The sequence below is a fragment of the Phyllostomus hastatus genome, unplaced genomic scaffold (assembly GCF_019186645.2).
Source record: "Phyllostomus hastatus isolate PE091 unplaced genomic scaffold, TTU_PhHast_1.1 phas_scaffold_755, whole genome shotgun sequence".
Lineage (NCBI taxonomy): Eukaryota > Metazoa > Chordata > Mammalia > Chiroptera > Phyllostomidae > Phyllostomus > Phyllostomus hastatus.
Window position 1 is genome coordinate 12,085,516 of NW_025334039.1, and position 21,450 is coordinate 12,106,965.

Sequence of the window (21,450 nt, forward strand, 5' to 3'; positions counted from 1 at the left end):
CATTCCTAGGGCTGTTTGCCTTCTTCTCTGTATCTGTCCCCCTAAGAGTGGTCCATGTAACCAGTGTGTGCTAAGTGCTGGGGTGGTCAGGGAAAGTCTCTCTGAGGAAGTCACAGTTGAGCAGAGACCTGAATGAAGTCAGGGTTAGGGTCAGGGTCAAGCAACGGTACCTCAAGCACAGAGGCCTTAGGTGAGGAGAGATTGGTGTGTTTCTGGAAGCTATGAGGCCACCCCCATCCCACCCCTTGGACGTTGGCACAACAGCACTGGTCTCAGAACCCGCTCCTCCTGGTTCCTACCACAGCCACCCCATGCCACTGGGGCATACTTCCTACTGGCTATGGGATTCCATTTCCAAAAAAAAAAATTTGAATCAGATAAATTCTGATTTTAAGTTGTACATAACTAGCCTTTGGCCCCCTCTCAAATATTCTCTATACCATCCTCGCCCTTACCAAGGCTATAACAATACTGGCCTTGTGGCCATGGGCAATATGGTGTCTGAAGGCTGGTCTGTATTATCTGTTCCAGTTGCCATTCTCTCTTTTCTGGAACATGGTTTCTTTTCATCTTGAGCTAATTTATTCCAGGCCCTGGGCTCATTTGCCCATTTGGTCTTTGGCATACCAGTCTGGGATGAGTTTGACATGGTTCCTGGCCTGGGGGCTGGGGGATGAGTGAAGTGACCTGCAGAGGAATCCACAAACCACAGGAATTATCAGTGTGTCTGAGTCATGTCACCACCAACCAGGCCAGAGTTGGGCACATTTGAACATCTCAGAGTTCTTTCTTGGCAGGAGAGAGAGGGGATAGAAATGAATTAAGTGTAGGCAGGCAAAATAGTTTGAGTGCTGTCTTCTCTCTCCTGGAAAAGATTTATTACATGCAAAAGATAGCAGGTGTTCATTAAAATAGGCTTCTTGGTATTTAAATCAATGACATAGTGTTGAGAAAAGATAAGTTGCCTTGAGTGCAGATGCATCTCAGTCACACAGTTGCCCCCTAATAGGACCCCGATTGGCTCAGAATGTGTTCACTACAACATAGTAAGGGCAGCAGATCTCCAGGGCTTTGGGAATGTGGTGAAGGGTCAGCTGCGATTAATACATTTCCTTGGGATCAGATTAGAAATGATAATTACTTCTTCCTTTAGGAAGATACTGGGATTTGGGGAGGCGGAGGAGGGGAAGAAGGGGGCACAGGAGAAACCAGACATACAACCTTTGCTCCAGTCTTGTCAGAAAATCTGGAAGGTCCGAAAGTTTTTGATAACAATCCCATGGAGAAGCCAACTTGACAGATGCCAAAGGTGTTCCCACCTTGGATCTCACTTGTGTTCTGGAATCAAGGCAAAAGCAGGCAGCTACTCTGCTCGGCTTGTTTCTCTTGGAATGAACTCAGGCAAATTCCTGCCGGGTTTGTTTATGTTGGCTACCTGCAATGACTTAAGAGCCTTGAGACAAGAAGGAACAACCTCTACGCAGAAGTTCTGAGCAAATTCTGGTGATTTAAAGCTACTGAAGGGGAGTTTCTGAGTGGGGTAGGAGAGAGGGCAAGTGGGAATTGATGACTCCCAAGATTAGGCACCCAGGAATTTGTACTTTTATGCAGAGATGTTTTAATGTGTTGCATTTGGTACAGCCTGGACACCTACTGATTTCAGGGTTTTGAGGTCCTATGCCATGACAAGCAACACTCCTATATTACTTCCAGGGTCATAGGAACGACCAAGGAGCCTCCAGGGTGTAGCTCGAGTGGCCTGGTCGTATACTTGGGGAACTTAGTGGTGGTGCAGAGACTTTACAATCTAATAGAAAATTATTTCAATATTTTGGTCCTAGGTATGGCTCTGCTGGTGTGTCAGTGAAATATTAACCCGGATTCTTTATAATATAGCTGTGGAGAGTGAGGCAGTGAGATATGGAAAGGGGACTCGCTGGTCATTGTTACTTTCCGAAAGAAGTCTTATTACTGACCCACCTCCTAAATGCTGCACTGGGGACTCCAGCCCACACTGCTTCTTACCTCCCTTCCTTAGTTCCTGCCTCCCTTCCTTCCTTACAAATATTCGTTTTTATAGAGTGCAGACTCAGTTCCAGGGACTGTACTAGGCTTTGGGTCCTAAAGATAATTAACAGGAGCCCATTTTCCTTATGAGAGAGAAGTCAAGCCCATGAGTGAGCCAAATCTCCTTTGCTCAGGCTGAGTGCTCTGACATGAAGCCTGCAGATTCACAGGCATGGTTGCAGTTTGGTGATAGCAAAGTGAGGAACTGAGGTAGGAGGGAGGACTGGCTTTATGAAATACAGTATGAAGAATAGGCTGGCTATTTGAGTATAAAGAATAGGCCTGGGTGGGAACCAAGGGTCAAGTGTTAAGACCATGGGTTATCTGGCAGCAAGCCAATAATGCACATTCCAGTTGTAGCAAAAGCCCAGGAAAGGAAGACAGGAATATAGAAGAGATGACAGCAGATGGGTTTGGCCAAAGTCAAGAGTTTACATAACTAAATCATTGCAGGGAAAGGGGAGGTGGGGAATGATGGCAGGCTGGCACAAAGAAAATAGCACAGCCTCTGAGACAGACCTAGGTTTCACTTCTGGCTCATGAACATATTAGTTAGGTGGCCTTGAGTAAGTTAGAGAACGTCTTAGAGCACCAGGTGTTCATTTATAAAATGGGGCTATTGTTATGGGTCATGTAAGGATTATAGGTAATGACTATGATGCACCTGGTTCAAAACAAACCCTAATGAGCAGTTTTACATCCATTCATGCCCATCCCCCTCACACTCCCTACATACCTTCCAATCCCAGACCCATGCTTTGTATGTAGTTCTGGAAGTAATTGGGAGAGTGTTTATGAAGGGAGTTGGTGGAACTCTAAGCCTGAGCCCAGAGGGCATGACCACAGTGGACCAGGAGTCTCCCTGCCTTCCCTAAGAAGGGCAGGCTCAGGGACAGGAGAGAGGCTGACATAAGCTTGTGGGAGGAGCTCTGGGCATGTGAATGAAGGATAGGCCCAGATCTCAGCCAAGTGAGGGTGGTACAGGCAGAGAAAGTGGTCAGGCTAGGGCTGGGCATCACATGAAACATGAGCAGTGGGAAAGGTCAGGCCACAGACAGCCTGGAACAGTGCTCCTGCTCCAAAAGTCAGTCGGGTAACACAATGGGTCAAGTTAGCTAGTCGGCAAGCTCTGCAGCCTCTGCTGTTTTAGTAATGTAACAAACTGATAATCCTTTAGTTGTCTACCACCTGACACACTTTGCATTTAACTTCTTAATCTCTGTCCCCATCTTGAATAGTGGAACTACATTTTGTGTTATAATAGCATTTTCAAATCTCTTTTGAAAGTGAGTGATAAAGAAACAGAAATATCTTCTGTTTTTTAAAAATCTTTATCAGTGAGACAGTGCTTTTATCTGACCCCTTGCTTTTCAATCCACATCCTACCGCCCACATTCCCCACCACTAAGGGGCAGATAAATGTCTACATAATAACTTTCCAATATAAATTCTCATCTGAGTCGGTGCTTTTCAGTCTGCATCTGATCCTTCATTTCTGTCCTCACTGGAAATAGATTTGAGATGGCAAATTGTCACCAATAGATGGAAGACACCTTTCAGAAAGCCAATTCTTGGTTGCCGGCTCTGAAAGGTGCTTTAACATTTTCTGGCTTAGTGATCCTGGAACATAATTGTCTCCATGTGGCATCTGGAACTGGCGGTAGTTTAACCAGAGCCACCATCTTGGATCCCAGATGAGCTTCGACGCTATGAAGTAATCATCTCAGGATCAGTAGAAAAGCCAGTTTTCTTCTGAGGAAATTTCAGTCTTGATGATGAAGCATTTCAGTCTGAAGTCTCCCCTGCTCCCACAATAAACTCTCTTTTCTTTGGTAGACATTTATAAGGAACCACTCAAGGAAACCACAATAACCATGAAAAATTAGTTTAGATTAATGCATTTTCTGAAAATCATGGTCTAGAGATGGAAACTTATACTTGGGCATCACTTGATATGTTTTTGATGGAGTTGGTGCAATGTTTTTAAAAAACCACGACATACTTACTCGACGTCAAAGCGAGGAAGGCATGTGTTTTAAAAGCCAAGGCATGTTAACAGAAGTGGGGCCAGGGGGAGAAGACAATAATTCTTCAGTGAATCCTGGGCAGTGACATCTCATCTGAGGTCTTCCTCCATAGTTTACTCATCTGGAGGTGCAGTTCGAAATGGAATTTAGCAAACGTGCTGATGTCGAGAACACTAACCAGGCAGTGCTGGGTACTGTGCCAGCCCCCCATCCCCAGGCGTCTTGGAATTGCCCCACCTGGACGTTAGGTTTACTGCTGGCCACAACTGTCTCTACCAATAGATCTCGTACTACAACTACATTTCTCTTAGCTATTGATGATAATGTTCATCTCCTTAGAAACATAGGTGTTCATGACATCATCCTTTCCTCATATCGACCTTGTGCTCTGGGGCTCACCAAGGGCAACACAAGCAAAGCTCGGCAGAGTGGTATCATTTCTTTGTCGCAGATGAAGAAAGTGGCTCAGAGAGGCTATGGGGCTTGCCCCACTGGGAGAGTGGGCACTAGAACCCAAGTCTGGCTGCAAAACGGAGTGCATTTTCCATTAGAGTAAGTTCCCTTGGCACCGCATGAAAGACTGTCTCCACACTTTACATGAACATGGGCTGCTGAGAAATGCACCTCTCCTTTTTCTCCTATGAGCGGGGAGGAGCACAGGCTCTGGGGAGAGGCTGACAACAGCCTCACTCCAGCTCGGCGACGTCCTCACCTTGGACTCTTGAGCAGAAGTCCCAAGTGCTTTCTCTGTGTGTGACACAATGTTAGCATCCTTTGCCGTTGCTCCACACACCATCTCTGCCAGGTCAAATGAAAGCCTCCTGATTCAGGGATGGCTGACACAGAGGTTTCCTTTTATGTAATGAAGGATTGCATCGCTCAGGACAGAGAGAGAATAGACACTTTTGCTGCTTGAGAGGCAAACCCTTTGATTCAGCCTGGTTTGGAGGGTAGAAAACAAATGGATTCTTCTAGATTGTCTGAGACTCTCAACTCATAGTCCAAAGTAGGCATTTATCAGAGTGGATCTGTGGTAGGAAATACCGCCAGGGCCCCAGAGAGGATGTCCCTGTGGGGAAGGGGGATCTAGGCTGGTAAAACTGGCTTACTACAAATATCTCGGAGTTCCTAGGTAAGGGCTGGGTTTGGCACATATGTGGTAAGGCTGAAAGAGTTTGGAGACCTTCGGGGACCGAGCCCCTGCAGCGTGATGAGGAAATAAAACAGTGGGCAATAAATCTGGGCAAAGAAAAAAGAATCAAAGGAAACAGGTGGAGCACAGTGAAGTTAGGGGTTGGCAGTTAAGAAAGCCAAGTTTGAAGTTGATAAGGCAGACAGAAAGATTCCTGAGAGTGTAGTAAGAATGAGGTCCATGGAAAAGGGTTGAAGAGGCCTGTTTTGGGGGCCTCATCTGTTTCTCAGCTAGCGGCCTCTCTCAGACCAAGCAGATGTGGTTCTTGATAGGAGTTGACGTATACTTTCTGAAGAATTATAGGCAGGCCAACCAGAGTCTGTCACACTGAGGGAAACCAGGAGCAGGTTAGGATGCGGGATCCCTGTCAAATGCCTGCCTCTGTTCCTTGGGGTGGGCGGCTCCATTTTCCTAACTGAGGACGACATCCTGGCATGGAAGCCTGAGTCCTCCACCTGCTCTGTTAGGCCAACAGGAAGTGAGCAAAAGTGAGGCAGTAAAACACAAAGTCTCCTAAACTCCTACAGAGAGATATATTTTTTAATTCCCATCGGACTTTTGCCCTGCACTTTCTTTCTGCGGACAAAGCTACATGGGACATGGGGAGGTCAGAAGAATAAGTGAGGCCCACTGTGACTGCATGAGAGTCCTGGTGAGAACGTGTCTAAAGGGATAGCGGTCTGGGGCACTGCCCTTCACTGCAGTGCAGGAGAACGGGGAAGAAGGGGAAGGGGGGCAGGAGGCTAACCCAGTAAGCAAATAGACACTCTGAGGAAACATCCGCTTTGTTTTCCACAATGTGTGGCTAAGCCTTGAAGGGGTGGGGACTTCTGCTCTCTGGCGCCCTCTACTGTGGCTGAGCAGATCAGATACCACTGGGGGTGGAAGCCAATGTGGAAATTCCGACAACGCTTACACTGACAGAATTGGGTTAGAATACCCAAGACACATACGCTCAGGGCCTGTTTTGAAAGATGAGTAGAATGGTAACGTGAAAGATAATACTGAGCCATCAACGCACACCCAATACTCTTCATTTTTGCCATGCTGTGGTGAACCTGTAGAATTGCGCATGTCAGGACAGGAATGGAAGTTAGCGCCTGCCAAGTTCAACCTCCTCATTTACTAGCAAGGAATGTTTGTGGGAAAATACATGCTTCAGGTAAAAGTAAGGCCAGCAGTGGCACAGGAAGTTCAGAAGAATAGGGTTCTGAGGAGTTAGGGGAAATCACCTCTCCTCTAGATTATCCATGGATTCATACAAGTGAGAGCTTAGAGGCTGCTGGTATAACATATTGGAGATTATATAGTAAGCTTTCACTTCAATGGTTCTTGGATATTGTGAATTTAAGTGAAATGACATACATATAATGAATTCAATTTTACCATATGCTAATGGATATAAATAAGAGTTAAGTTCCTTTGGAAAAAAATCATCAAACTTCTAAAAAAAGACTCAAGTATTTTTAATATTAAACATTTGAAGTACATGTGAGCTGCATATACATTTAAGAAAGACTAATAAAAACAAGTAAGATCATTCTTTTCCAACCCACTGATTCTAGTTCAGGGTCACAAGTGGCCGGAGCCGATTTCAGCAGTTCAGGGCACAAGGTGGGCACACTCCCCTGGACAGGACACCCTTCCATTGTGGGATTACTCACACACATACCAGACTCACTCAAACTGTGACAGTTTAGACGCACCCACTAACCCAACGTGCACATCATTGGAATGTGGGAGGAAAACAGAGCCCCTGGAGAAAACCTGCCCAGACAAGGGCACAACATACAAACTCCACATGACAGTGGCCCCAGGTGGGAATCAATTTTTTTCTCTCACCAATATAACAATGACATCGAATGAAATTGTGTTATTTGAGGACCTGTTGTAGATGGACTGATTCTAGTGGGAGGGGTATTTTGGAATGGGCGTGGTCCTGAAAGATAGAAATAAGATGTTGAAAAAGAAAAGGTGGACATGAAGATTTCAAAAACTGGAAAACCAGTCTAAAACTTGTGGTTTCTTAAAGTAACCAGAACAGTTGGAATGGACACACTGGAATCCATTCTTGTATTGGAAGAACACTTTTCCGAAGTGAATATGCAGACTGAATGTAATCACCCCATTTCAGGCATATTAAACAAAAGACACTCTTATCAAGACATATTCTCGTGAAATTTTTGAGTTACAAGAATGAATTTCCAAATCCTATTAGCATCAAGCCAGGAGGAAGAAAAAGGCAGGGTGGGATCTTGAACCAGACATAGGCAACCAGTGGGCTTGGGTATAGTTCATTCACTGCAAAGTGGGTACCTGGGTGGTGGAGACACCTTCTGACTGTGGACCACCACTGGTTCCTGGAAACATCAATCCTGCCCATGCTGGTAGAAGTCACTGGGAAAACAGGGGTTGATATCCTCCTTTTTATGGGCCTGGAATCTCCATGCCATTAATGTCCCTTGAAGTGAAACTTTCCTCCTGCTGGCCACTTCACTCTCCCCAGATTAACAGAAGCCTGCTGTAAGGTGATGCAATGTTTTTATACTACTGTTAGACTCTAGGCTCAAATGACCAGTTTGAACATTAAGGTGTGATGTAATTAAAGTTTATTATGGGATTTCTTGTGTATGAGTGGCTGGGGACATGAGTGCCTGTTGCTCTTACTAACAGCTGTGTCTGTGCCCTGGTATCCCTTTAAAAGGACCCACTTTCTAGAACAAGGGTTGGTGGCAATGCAATCCTGCATGTGGCCGGGGGCAAGCAGCAACAATTACCAGTTTACGCACCCACGGGCCCTTGCATCACAGGTTGTGTTGAAATAGTAGGACAACGCTCATTTCTCCTCTGGAGCATGGGTCTCTTTGCTGTGGCCATTCAGGCATTGAGTTAAGACTCTAGTCAGATTGACCTGCAAAACTGGGGCCAGGTCCAGAGGAAGAGGACTGAGCAGTTGGTTTCTGGGCAGTAGGTGGAGTTGAGGTGTGTGAAAGGCAATGATGAATTATGTTTGACCCTCAGTTTTAACTACACTGGAAAGTCTTCTCACTATGAAGTTCTGGGAGGCTGGTACCAATCAATGATGTTAGCACTGCAAGATATAAGCACTTAATCATCTTGAGTTTGAAATGAATTCATATGTTAAGTCCCTCACCCCCTGTGTTGTCCTCACATTTCCTGTATCTCTTATCCCTGTTGTTTCTCCATAGCTCCTGTTACTATACATTTATCAGCTTATTGTCTGTCTCTCCCCAGGACATAAACTCCATGAGATGGATTTTTGTCTTGCATATCTCTTGTCTGAGAACAATACCTGGCACATAGTACGTGCTCAGTAAATATTGTTTGTGGGAGAGGAGAGGGGGAGAAAGAGCAAACCAAAGACAAGAAAAAGCATCTTTATAAAGAATATTTCCATTTATTTTATTATCTTAAATCTGAATCTGCATAAAATGGTGGTTAGTTGCATTTAGCGCAAAGCATCCCTGTGATGTAAACTGAAGATAAGCCCAGGTGCGAAACTTTGCAGCTCACCGTCAGATCCAGTGGCCACAGTAACCAGCCCTGTATCTTAATTTGCATCCGCTGAAGCGCTGACAACCCCAGGTGCAAGTGACTCGGGATTTTCTCAGGGTGATAGTGGAAGGGGAGGGGTGATGATCATTCATGATGGGTGGTAGGTAGAACAGGGCCCTGACTGTGCTTCTGTCATAACCTGCAGCCACCTGACATGAGAGGGCTCCTGAGGAAACACAGGGATGGCTCATGGTGATGCACCAGACACCCACCGTTTTTCCTTGAGTCTGCCTGACTGTGTGCACTGGCCCAGAGATATGCATGAACAGAAATGTGCAGTACAGAAAGAAAAAAAAATGGTTTCATATTGAATTGGCCAAACTCCAATATTGAATTGGAGGTGGGACGCTTAGGCTCTAAAAACAACAACTCTCCGATAGAGTATAGGTTACAGATTATCTAGGGCAAAATCACCAGACACTGTGGGTAGGGGTTTCAGGGTCATGCTGGGAGCTGGTTGGTCAGTGAGGTAAGAATAATAAATCATTTCTTCAAGTCTTGAAGATAGTTCTGAGTTCTTTTTCTGGTGTCCCTCTGTCCATTCTCATGGGAGGGTGGCCAGTGGGTCATTCCATCTTAGGGCTTAGAAACCAAAACATAACTTAGGTCAAGACCTTTGGTTTAGCCTGCCAGAGATCCAGACCTTGTGATCATTACTTGGGTCCCCACCAGTGTCCTCTGCTGGCTTGGGGGTTGCTGATTATGGTGGGGTGGGGGGGAAGGGCGGCGGAGCTAGGCCTCTGAGAGTATGTATACATAGAGAGAGAGAGAGATATGATTTCTAGAGCTATGATTGAAAGCTAAATTTAATCAAAGTCGTAAAATCCTTGATTTCAGTGCCTGGGAATCCTGGGGTAGAGAGGCTCCATTCTTTCACTGGTAAACTCAAAGCAGTACCAATCCCCGGACAGCCTACAGCTCAAAAGAGGACCTAAAAGAAACTTAAGCTTGAAGTTTCTGAGAGGCAGCATCATTTCTCTTCCTCCCTGAGCGCGTTCATTCTCTCTCTTCACACACACACCCTTTGCAAGACGCCCTCGTGCCACATCTGGGCCGATGGCAGACACTGCACCCCGCAGGTGCAGGCAGGCTTGGCCGTGGTCTCGCACCGCCGCCACCGCCGCCGCGTCCCTCGGCAGTGGGGCTGGCTAGCCGCTCACACGTTGGTGTGCTGAGAACCAGAAGACGCGATGCTGCCGGGCTGGCTGCGGCTGGAGGGTGCCGAGCTGGCCGCCCGGCTCCTCCTGCTGTGATGCACCCCTCCCTGCCTGCTGGGCGCTGGCTCATCCATCAGCTTGAGCTTCTCATGCTCCTCTTTCAGGAAGAAGTCCACCAACAAGCCCTTCTCTTTTTTGATCTGGTCACTGATGTCCGTGGGGATATCTGGGATCATCCAGTCCACAAGGACACTCAGGAACATCACAAGGTTCTGTTGAAAGCAGGGGACAGGAGTTGAGAGGAGAGGCTCAGCCTCGGAGCACAAGTGTATCACTGTCTACCCTGGCCCGTCAGAGTGTCTGTCTCAGCAGTGGGGCTCGCGGTAGCGTGCAGCAGTGAAGAGCACAGACCTGGGACTAGACACCTCTGTGTCTTGTTCTGGCTCCACTACTCACTAGTGGGTGACCTGAGCCATTGAGCATAATTGCCCCTTGGTGTCTCCTTTTAGAAAGTGGAGTAGTAACAGAACCTACCTCCTGGAGTCGTCTGAAGATTACATAAGTCACTATCTCGCACACAGTGGGGCTCCTTAAGTGCCAGCCATTGCTTCTTCCCCTCCTCCAGCCCATCTCATGGTCCCGCTCTGTCTTCTTGGCCTCAAAGCCTCCAGACACCCTGCCCCAGAGCTCCTAGGAAGTGGCCACGAGGCCCAGTGGCCTCTCCAGGGCCTTCCTTGGGCCAGTTTCTTCTCTCTTTCTTGCATCTGACCCTCTGTCTTCCAGATCAGAAATGGACCTTTGGTTTCTACACTGAAGGCTGGCCTCGGCCAACGCCACCCACTACTCACACTTAGTGCATTCTGTTCTCCACTCCATTCCAGCCACTCTAGTCACACCGGTCTGCCCGGGACACCCTGCCTCTTATTAATTAATTAATTAGTTAATTGGTTAAATCACCACTGACCCCCTCCCTCTTTTGTACCTACTTGTAACTGACTTCATCCTTCTGTCTGCCAAGCCACCCTCACCCCATTGTAAATACAGGTAGGATAAGACTGTGTTTCCCTGGGAGTATTTTCTATTCAGGTGAGTGAATATATTATAACAGCACCATCCTGTCCCCATAAGTGTTCACTACTTTGATAATCTGGTTTCCATCCATTTTCCAAGCCACCTTCAACCACGCCCTACCCCATACAATAGTTCCTACTCCAGTTGTGTTCTGTGCCTGACAATTACATGCTAATGTGTCTTCTCCTCTCTGAGATACAGAGGACAGTGACAATGCCCAGAATGAGGTAACAGCACTGCTGTCTTCCACACTCTAAGTCTATTCCCAGCTTGACCTTGGACCCTGTATGCTTCTAGGAGCCCAGGGGAAGACCTGGGGAACTGACTGCTGCTTCCAGAGGCACCTGGCTACCTTCGGTAACCTAGAGTCGCTTCGAGTCATGCGCTCTCTTCTTTTACAGCACCTCCCTGCAGCACGAGTGAACGTTACATGGGACATATGGTAAAGTGAGGCGACGACTGCAGGTGGGGCAGCAGGGGGATGTCTGAGCAATTTTTCAAATATATCGCCCGATCTCTCCAGAGGAAGAATAGCTGTCTTCTTTAGGTGAAAGACTAGACAGTGGGCTTCTCCACTTCCTGGGCTGGGGTCGGGGGCAGGATATTTTAGAGCCCTCCAGAGATCTGTCTTCAGGGCATACAAAAGCCTGAGGGAGCCGAGGAGAAAAGGATCTGGGCTTGCGCGCCAGCCTTGCTGGAAGACTGGCGGGACCCCAAATGGGAAGGGGGGCCTCGAGCTCAGAGAACCTCCGAGGTGCAATTGGAGCTGCGGCTATTGTCGGAGATAGCAATCACTGGGTTCAGGTTTGCTATTCATCCAGGGATGGCTCTGGCGGCCCTTCCCACCAGAAGTCTCAGGGGCTAAAACAACGCTAACAAAGGAGGGAGCCAGCGGAGAAGGCCAGGAGGAGAAAGGTTCAGGTGGGGCTGTTTGTCGGCATGAGAGTGGAGACTCTGGTTTCCACAGCTCTTCCCACTTCCTTTCGTTGTCTCAGGTTGAAATGGAAATCTGTCTCTACCCTGCAACTTACTCCACATCTGTCTTGTAACCTTACTCTGTGTTTTCGTCTCTTTCTGCAAATCCATCAATTCATGGCAGCCCAGGGCAGGGAGCACTCACTGCCTGCCACATGCACAGGCCCCTCGTGTCACCCTGTGCCATGCAGACCTGGAGATGAGGGGCAGGCGAGGAGACGTGGCTGTCTTTATTCTTGAAGTTTGAATTCTAATTGGCAATTCCTTATTCAAATAACTCACCTGGAAGATTATGACAAAAGCCAGACGGGCAGACAGAACAGACCAGTACTGTTTGGAAAACTCATATGGGTTCGGGGCCCACGGTGGTTCTCGGTAATCCTTAAACCTGTCCAAAGAGAAACGTGTTGTTAAGATAGAGAAGAGATGGAGGAAGGCGGACACTGCTTTAAAGAAACTTCAGGGTCAAAGCTGCAGGCAAGCCCTTGGCTTTCCAACTTGGGCAATAGGGGGCAGAGAGAGAAATCTATTGCCCAAACAACAAGTGTCCGTGGAATACAAAGACCAATGTCCAAAAAGCCAATGTCAGAACAAGAAATATTTTTCCTACTCTCCCTCTGACATTCTCAAAAGCTTCCTGTGCTGTCTGGATTCTCCTTCCAGAGGAGCCCAGGGATTATGAGAGGACCCCGGAACAGTGAATCCACCTTGGTTCCCACTAGCTTATGGGTTCTGGAGGGGAAGGGAGACCCCCGCACCCAACTGTCATACAGTTCTTTGCAGCCTGTGGGCTCAGTGAAGATATAGGCACCAACGGACGATCCCAGGCTTCACGCCCAGGTGTTTGCTCTGACACTAGGGCCCTGCGAAGGACTGGTCTCACTTGATGACTGCATTCTTGAGCCCAAAGAAACTGACTGTGACCAAGCTGAAGGCTGGGTGAAGCCAGGGAGGGAGGGCTGATGTTAACAGTCACGGTTGGTCAGTACCATCCTCTAGCTATAGTTATATGTTGTCTGTGTGGCTTAAGAAACGAAATGTCAGTGGCCTCATGTGAACTCGTGCCTCTTTCTCGGCCCATGGAGGAGTCCAGGGCTTCTTCTCACGGTTGCCTTTTCATCCTGGGATGACTAATGTTGAAAATGTCTCATTATTTTCAGACTCACTTTTTTCCAAGCCTGGAAAAATGACAAAAGCTGGTACCAGAAGACTTATGACTCTTTAGGAAACTGTTTCCTCCATGGAATTCAACAAAGTTTTGATGCTCAGTACAATCAAAGCAAGCCCTGGGCTGGAGGGAGAGCTGGGACGGCATCGGGCCACAGCGCAGAGTGCATGGCTGTCGAGTGCATCTGCCTGAGGAGGGGCCGGGAGGGGAAACAGGTCATTTGTGTCCACCCTTGAGTAGGGAACTTTTCTGGAAGTTTTCTCATTTAATCCTCCTGATTGCCTTCTCAGGCACACATTGACATCCCCAAGTAACACAGGAAGGAACTGAGACTCAGAGAAGTCCAAGTACTTGGCCAAGGTCTCACAGCCAACAAGAGGTGGAGTCAGGGGAAGACTCTAAGTCTGGCTGAATTCAGGCTTTTCTCCTGTCTCCGTAGAGCACCTTACCATGGGTAGCAGGTTGGAGGTGGGAGATTCAGAAGTGGGTGCTCTCTGCAGCTTCCCCTACCCTGAATGCACCAGCTGTTCTGAAAGATTCATGTCAAACCATGGTGACTTCTAATTGCCCAAGGAGAGATGAAGGAAGAAGAGAAAAAAAAAACCTGAAAAGAGTTGCACGTGAAAAGGGGGGAAAAATGCCTAGCGATGGAGTCAGCAACAGAAGAGAGACAAACCGAGAGGTGGACACTAAGCATTCGACTAGGGCTGGGCACGGGGCCAGGAGCTGCCCTCGCCACACTCAACTCCCCTTTTTCCAACAGCTGATCACAGCTGTTGCAGACTTGGTTTGACATTCGGATGAAAAGCAAAGCTAACTGCAGCCCAGCAAAACACCACGGCATTCATCACATCCATCCGTGGCTGAGGACAGAAACACAGCCAGCTCCAATTATGCCTGCTAATGGGAGAGGGTGAGAGCGTGGCTAAAGGAATAAGGACATCTTGGGATGGGAAAACACTCAGGCTCTCCACCCTCCTGTTCCCCCCCCCCCCCCCTCCCCGCCTAAGGACCCCATGGCAGAAGGGAATTGATCCTGCTCTTTCTTCCCAAGGCCTCCGAGGAGGGGTGTTACACACACACACACACACACACACACGCCCACTCCTTACCACAGGGAAATCCTTCCCCAGGTCTAGCCTGATCCCTTCTTGTTCTCTAGCTCCATCTATGAAGGAACAGATGTTCACTGACCTCAGTATGAGAGCCATTGCTCACCCTGCTTTTTTCCTGTCTGGAAGGAATCCATAAATAATCGAATTCTGGTCCCACCTCTGCTACTAACTCACCACAGCTTTTGAAAATGTCACTTTGCCCTCCCTGAGTGTCCATAACATGGTTTGAATCTAACAGGCACATCCATCTAATCAATGATCTGGGGAAATATTAGCATATAGATATGTCCAGAAAGCTCTACTTGAAATATGCCTAGGCCAATGGGCTAATGGTGCTCTGAGGAACTACAGGACAAGCGATCCACAGAAAAAAACAATATACAATTTAATGAATTATACATCTGTTCACATTTCTCTTTCCAAAGCTAACTTTTTAAAAACTGTGACCAGCAGTAGTGAAAAATGCATTTTAAATTAATGCACACATAAATATATGTTGCTGAAGTGAAATTACACATAAGATACTTCCTCTTGCTACATGCAATGAATGCACTGATGTTTTTCTATTCTATTCTATTCTATTCTATTCTATTCTATTCTATTCTATTCTATTCTATTCTCCAAAATGCTGATCATGACTCACTAGACTGATTTCATAACCTGCTAATGCACCATGACTCATAGTTTGCAAAACACTGATTCTGGTAAGCCTCCGCTACCAGGTAAATGATTGGTTGTTTACATTGCAACATAAATTCAGATAGCATAATTAAAAAACAAACTTCATCCTAAGAAATTAAGTTTATCAAATGTTTTCACTGAGTAACTAGAAGACACTAATTAAACAAGAGATAATTAGTGTGAAGACTAGAAATGTCCATAAAAGACAAAATGGTTAATAGACTTAATTATGTCCACCATGGTGACAGTTGTCTGCTTTGTCTGTTTTGCTTCTAAGCCCAAGGCACAGAATCAGCAAAAAACACGGGCTTTGGAGTCAGGTGTCTTGCTGCCGCCTTCAGCACTTCAATGCCATGCCCTCTACAAAGCGGCTTAACGCTCTGATGACCAAGGCCGCCATCACCTATGAAATGGGCCTCAACTCTCTCCATCTCACAGAGGTGTAATGAAGATGAAATGCCAGGGAAGGGCACTCAGCCTACTGATCTGTCAGACAAACATACCCAGTAAGCAGAAGCTATTCTTTCTCCTTTGACTGAAGGTAACGTATGAACTATATCCCTTCTGTCAAAAGAGGACAGAGCACATGCCCCCTTGCTCCCAGTTCCTCCTGACTTTCCAGGAGGATTTCTGAGCCCTCAAGCGCTGAGCCTCCAAGTTTCCCGTGATGCTGATATGGATCAAAAAGAGTCAGCCAATGCCACACGGCAAGGGGCTTCTTTCTGGAGTCCTGGAGTTCTGTCCATGTAAATGTAGGCAGGCCTCAGGCTGGTGGGGATTAACTTCTGCTCCATTCCCATCAGCTCAAGTGCTTTCTGAAACCAGACCCTTTCCCCTGGTTTAAGGAGCTTGGTTCTCCCGCAGTCCCACCAAGCAGCCAAGCATTGGGGACCCCATATCTGGTCGCTTCCTGCATCTGCTGCCTGGGATTTAAGTTCAGGCATATAATTTTAGGAACCGCTCCTAGATCTCACCCTCACCCTTCCAGGCCTTTATTTTCTTTGAGACTTAATGTTAATTTTGAGAGTTCTCTTTAGTCTTCTAATAAGGAGAATCTTTCATAGAGAAACAACTGGAGTGTCTAAGAAGCAAGTGAGCATTTGGAATGACAATGCCACTTACTAGCGGTGAGACCCTGAGGAAGTCATGTCACGTCTCCGACCCTCGGCACTCTAATCCCTACGGAGGAGGGAACAGAACATGTACTGCAGTGCTGAGAGCACAGACGGCACACATGCCAGCTCACTCACCCCAACCGTGAATAAGCACATGCCGACATGTGAGTATATGTGTACACTGAACATCAAAATTAGTCCATGAGAAATAAGATCACACATGTGAGTGTGGTCTCTGGGGACTTTCACAGAAAATAGACATGATGGTTTCTTCTGGGAGAGAGTGACTGGGATAGGGGCTGAAAAGAGAGTCTTTTCCTTATACTTATATAAAAATATAATATATTATATATTAATAATCAATATAAATATATTAAGTATATAATAAAAATATATACATTTAAAATATAATTTAAATATACTTAAATTATGTGATTTATATAATGTGTAGTATATACATGTGTGTATACATACATATATACAGACATACAGAATTATGAATATATATACACATACATACAGAATTAGGGGACTGAGAAGAGAGTCTTTGTATATACACACACCTACATATATATATGTAGAAAATTATAGGAAAAATTTCATAATTTCAAAAAAAGAATGTAATTAAGAGCAATATTCAGTTGCTCTTTCAGTTTCAAATACATTGTTATACTAAGCTTCCAGGAGCAAAATTATAGTGTTAATTGAGACCCACTCACATGCAATAAGTGAAACTGCTATAAAAATCCACATATTTTAGCTTTAAGATTACATTAAGATTTTATCTAGATCTAACACTAAGAAAAATCACATCGCCCTGGCTGGCGTAGCTCAGTGGGTTGAGCTCGGGCTGTGAACCAAAGCGTCGCAGGTTCGATTCCCAGTCAGGGCACATGCCTGAGCTGCAGGCCATGACCCCCAGCAACCGCACATTGATGTTTCTCTCCCTCTCTCTCTCTCTCTCTCTCTCTCTCTCCCTTCCCTCTCTAAAAAATAAATAAATAAATAAATAAATTAAAAAAATCACATTGATTGAGGGGAATATATTACCTAAAAATATAAGGTTCTCATTAATTAAAAACATATTATGTTTATTATAAAGCAAACCCAAGAGACAATACCTAAAGGCAGGGGTTAGGGTGGAGGTGGGATAGAGTTGGAGAGGTTGCCTATAATGTTTAGAATTGTTATAGGAATCGATTAATATACTACATGTATCATTAACTATGATTTTTTTAAAGCAGAGAAGAATCTTTGGAGATTATTTATTCCTAGTCCTCATTTTTACAGATGGGGAAACTGAAGTGCAGAGAAGGAAGAGAGACTCCTGGCTCAGATGTCCCCGTCCCATCCTCACTTGCAGGGGTGACCAGTGACAGTGCCACCTGCCACAACTACAATAACAAATCACTGCGGGCAGGAAGGGTGCCTAAATGACAAACTGAGGAGTCCATCACCAACGATCAGTAATTTTTTTGAATAAGGTTTTAGTTACATTACGAATTAGAAATGCATTGCTTAACTCCAAACACTGGTATGTAAAATTTTTTAATAGTCCCAATGGAAATTAATGTTATATTAATACTGAATACAACTATATATTATATTATTTTCATACCATCTGAGCTACTTAAAACTGCCTTCTGAAATTGGCCTCTAACAAGGGAAAACAGTACAGCCAATTAGGAACTAATGAGAACCATGTCAATCCAGTGGTTGATAAAGATCAGGAAAGGCAACACCCGGAAAAGCTGACTTTACCTCTGGTTTCAGCAAGAAGCAGATGAGAGGCAGCCATGGGCTGGAAGGAAACTCGCATCTTCAAAGAATTTTACAGCACCTCAGGATATGAAAGAACTTAGGCGCTCGCTCACAGAAAAACCCAGCAGGAGCTACCCAAGAATGCAGTTTCTTCAGGCTCAGCACCTCCAAACAGGCGCATTGGGTTAACCACGCCCAGGGTGACTCCTCCAGCTCTGAGACCCAGGATCCAGGCCAGGCCCTGCCCTGCTGATCTCTCTGCTCCCTTCCAGCTGAGCCCAGAGCCCAAGCCATCATCCATCCTCCAGGACACAGTGGTCCTTCGACCTTGTCAAATGGGCGCTAATCATGCCTGCAGATTGACGTCAGAGGCCGTTTATGGAGCAGCCCTGCCAGAGCGGTTAGACGGTTCGGGCCAACATTGCTCCAAAAATGCTGGGAATGCATCTCAAATGGGCAGCCGGAGACTTGCCTTAACTTTTATGGCTATATTTAAGATACCTCTTCCCTGGTGAGGCTGGGTTAGAGCTGGAGACCTCAGTTTTATTTGATACACATTTATCTCCAGAGGTCACTGAAAGCTAAGAATAAGAAGGGTCATTGAGTTCCCAACACTATTTGCCAGAAAATCAGGGCAAACTTCATTTCCCACCACAGGAGTAGTTTTAAATACCGGCTTTTGGGCTAGCTACGGAATTGTCTGTTTCTCATTTTCAATCTCTGTCTCTCACTTTCTCCCTTTTTCTCTTCCTCTCTCTATTTCTACTTTTAGTCACTAACAATTCCCACCATACAAAGACATCAGTGGGTTATGCCTCCACTTCCTAAATCTCTAGAGAATTTGATGACCCAGACAAGTCCACACAGCATGAATTGAGTAGGACCCATCAGATGTAGATATTTTTATCAACAATTCTCACCCATCTAGGAAAGGTAGCTGGCAAAGCATACCTACTTGATAGGGCCTGTCTAGATGATATGCTGACTTTGTTCTCTAGACATCTGCCCACACTTTGGAGTAGGGTATCTCCTTATTTCTAATGTAACCTGCTAGTCTTCACACTGTGGTCAGAGGTAACACCAAGGAAAAGTTTGAGCTCATCACTGCTCCTTTAAGCCTCTTCAGTGGCTTCATGCTGCCCCATGGGGAAATCCATACACCTCCAAATGACCAGCATACTCTTCTTTGTCTGGCTTTGGTGCCTCCTTCCAACCTCTCTTAGCTGACCTGTCTCACGCCATCCCCAACTACCAAGCAGAAACACGCCCTCCACCTGGAAACCACTGCTCTCCCCAGACCCCTTTTCCACCAGGCACCCCCTTTACCATCCACCATTGCTCTTCCTACCCCACTCACCACCCAGGCCAGCGTGGTCATGTGAATGAAGAGTTTCAACAAGATGATTCTTCTGGCCACTCTTGCACTGATCGTTCTTCAGGCTCCACCTCCCTTGAAGCTTTGCCTGAACACTTAAGTCTGAGCCAGGTGCATGGCCTCTGTCCTCACAGCCATCAGAGCTCCCTATACTGACACTATTGTAAACAATTAAAGCTATATTTTAGCTGCTTATTTACTTACTCCTCTATCTAGACTCCTTGAGGGAGGCACTTTGTCTTATTCTCTATCATATCACTAGTGCCAGGCTTATAGTAAGGTATCAAAACCAGTCGTATTAGTGAACCTATAATCCCCACTGGCACTGAATAAAGAAAAAATAATCAGATGTTTCAAAAATCATTTTGGTTTGATTCTGGAATGATTTATTTTCTGTGAATAAATTTTCTTGGCAGGAATATAGAGTATACTTCCTATGCATCCACCCATTAATAATTCTGCCACTAGTCACAGAATTTTTAAAAAATGGGCCACAGATAAGCCATGATGCCAACTACTTGCATGGAAACAACGGAGGGAAGAGTTACTGGGGATTTACAACTGGCTGAAAAACCCAGTGACTCTGAAGGCAGATAGAAGAAAGCTTGATCTGCTCCATGTGTGCTAACACCTGATGTCCTGGGCATTTTTTGTTTCAGCTGAGTGGTATCCATTCATCTTGTCTTCTCACTAGGGAACTGCCTCCAACTCAGAGATCATGTTCTTCAGCTGGAGATGATTTCACCCCCAAGCCCAGCCCCAGTGGCCCCAAGTGCCATGGAGAGCATCACATTTCTCGGGTTACAGGTAGGGCTTAATTGGTTCTGGGAAGGGCATGCATACTGATCGTAGTCAATGAGCTTCAATGATACTTTCTCTGGGGTTGTTGGGAATGAGGTATGGGCTTTTATCCCACTGGCCTGTAGCTGCTGGCAGTTGCACAGATCCTGAAACCATAATCAACATCAGTTGGAATGGGCTTGGCAGATGGAGAAAGATTTGGTTGGTGCAGACTTGATTGAATCAAACTTGCCTAAAATTAGGCCTACCCTCAACTTTCAATATGGAGTCATTAAAGTCCCTTTGTGTTTAAGGCAATTTAGGCCACTGATATATCTGGAAATCATACTCATATTTGTTACTGGAAGATCAGATAGTCAGGGCAAGGTCAGAGAACCTCAGTGTTCTGGACAAACATGTGATTCTAGACCAACTAAAGAAGCAGATAGTGTTAGCCTTGCTTCTCCACACAATAAGTCACACTAGTGTTGTGCCCTCTCTGCACATAGGGCTGGAAGCTTGTGTTCTTGGATAGATATGGATTTTAGTTCAGGATCTGTCACTAGAAACCTCTGTAATCTTGGAGAACTCTTCAACTTTCTAAGCCTCAGTTTATTTTTCTATGGAATAAGGAGTTTCAACAAGATGATTTCTGTGGTACCTTCCAGTTATTAAAATGACTGTCTAATTCTCATCTTTCTGTGCCTGTTTATTTAATATAAACCTATCAACTGACTCCATGGACCCTGCTGGAGCACATCTAGATGCTAGCAGGAAAGGTCTAGAGCTGGTATAGACCCTCTCTGAGCAGTAGCATTATGTCCGCTCAGTCTACAGACCAAATTCCAGCACCATGGACAGCCTGGCACTCCAGACACATAGAGGAGTGGCCCCTGGGTACAACTTTAGTCTAAGAGCCAGAGTCTTAATAGGCCCAGATATGAAAATTCCTGAAACACTGAGCCTGCTACAAATTGATATCTATTAATAAACTTACTCATCTGTTCTTAGATCTGGTCTCTGATTTTGAGTCTTTTCTTGGTTGGCTGGAGTTGAACCTTAAAGTTATTGCTCCTGGGTCCAGAATACTCTTCTATTTAAATCACAAATTAATAAGGCTGTTTAACTGAGTCATCTTGGTTAGAAGATCAACTTTTTTCTTTCTTTCTTTTGTAGTCTCAGACTGTGAATCTGACCTAAAGCGGCCACCTTACAAATGGCTGATCTCAAATACCAAGGTGTCTTGGGTGGGAAAGCAGGACAGACATGCCCAGGGTCATGACTGCTACAAACACAGCAGATTCACTCCTTCTTCACTGGTGTCATTGACATCAGATACCACTGGGGATGGTCCGGGAAAGCCCTGTATTTTCCCAACAATACCTTTTCC

At 45.8% G+C, this 21,450-nt stretch overlaps 1 protein-coding gene across 5 annotated transcripts in view; it reads right to left on the minus strand.

Annotated features, from left to right (window-relative positions):
- Nucleotides 1-8,705: 8,705 nt before the first annotated feature.
- ANO2 (anoctamin 2) overlaps nucleotides 8,706-21,450 on the minus strand; it is a 311,269-nt gene continuing 298,524 nt past the window's right edge. For all 5 annotated transcript variants that reach the window (XM_045826458.1, XM_045826456.1, XM_045826457.1 and 2 more), the window contains 2 exons: nucleotides 12,348-12,453; nucleotides 8,706-10,291 (listed from right to left, as the gene is read on the minus strand). In XM_045826458.1, the coding sequence (XP_045682414.1) occupies nucleotides 10,019-10,291; nucleotides 12,348-12,453 (379 nt within the window). In that variant the 3' untranslated portion in view covers nucleotides 8,706-10,018. The remainder of the gene's footprint in view (nucleotides 10,292-12,347; nucleotides 12,454-21,450) is intronic.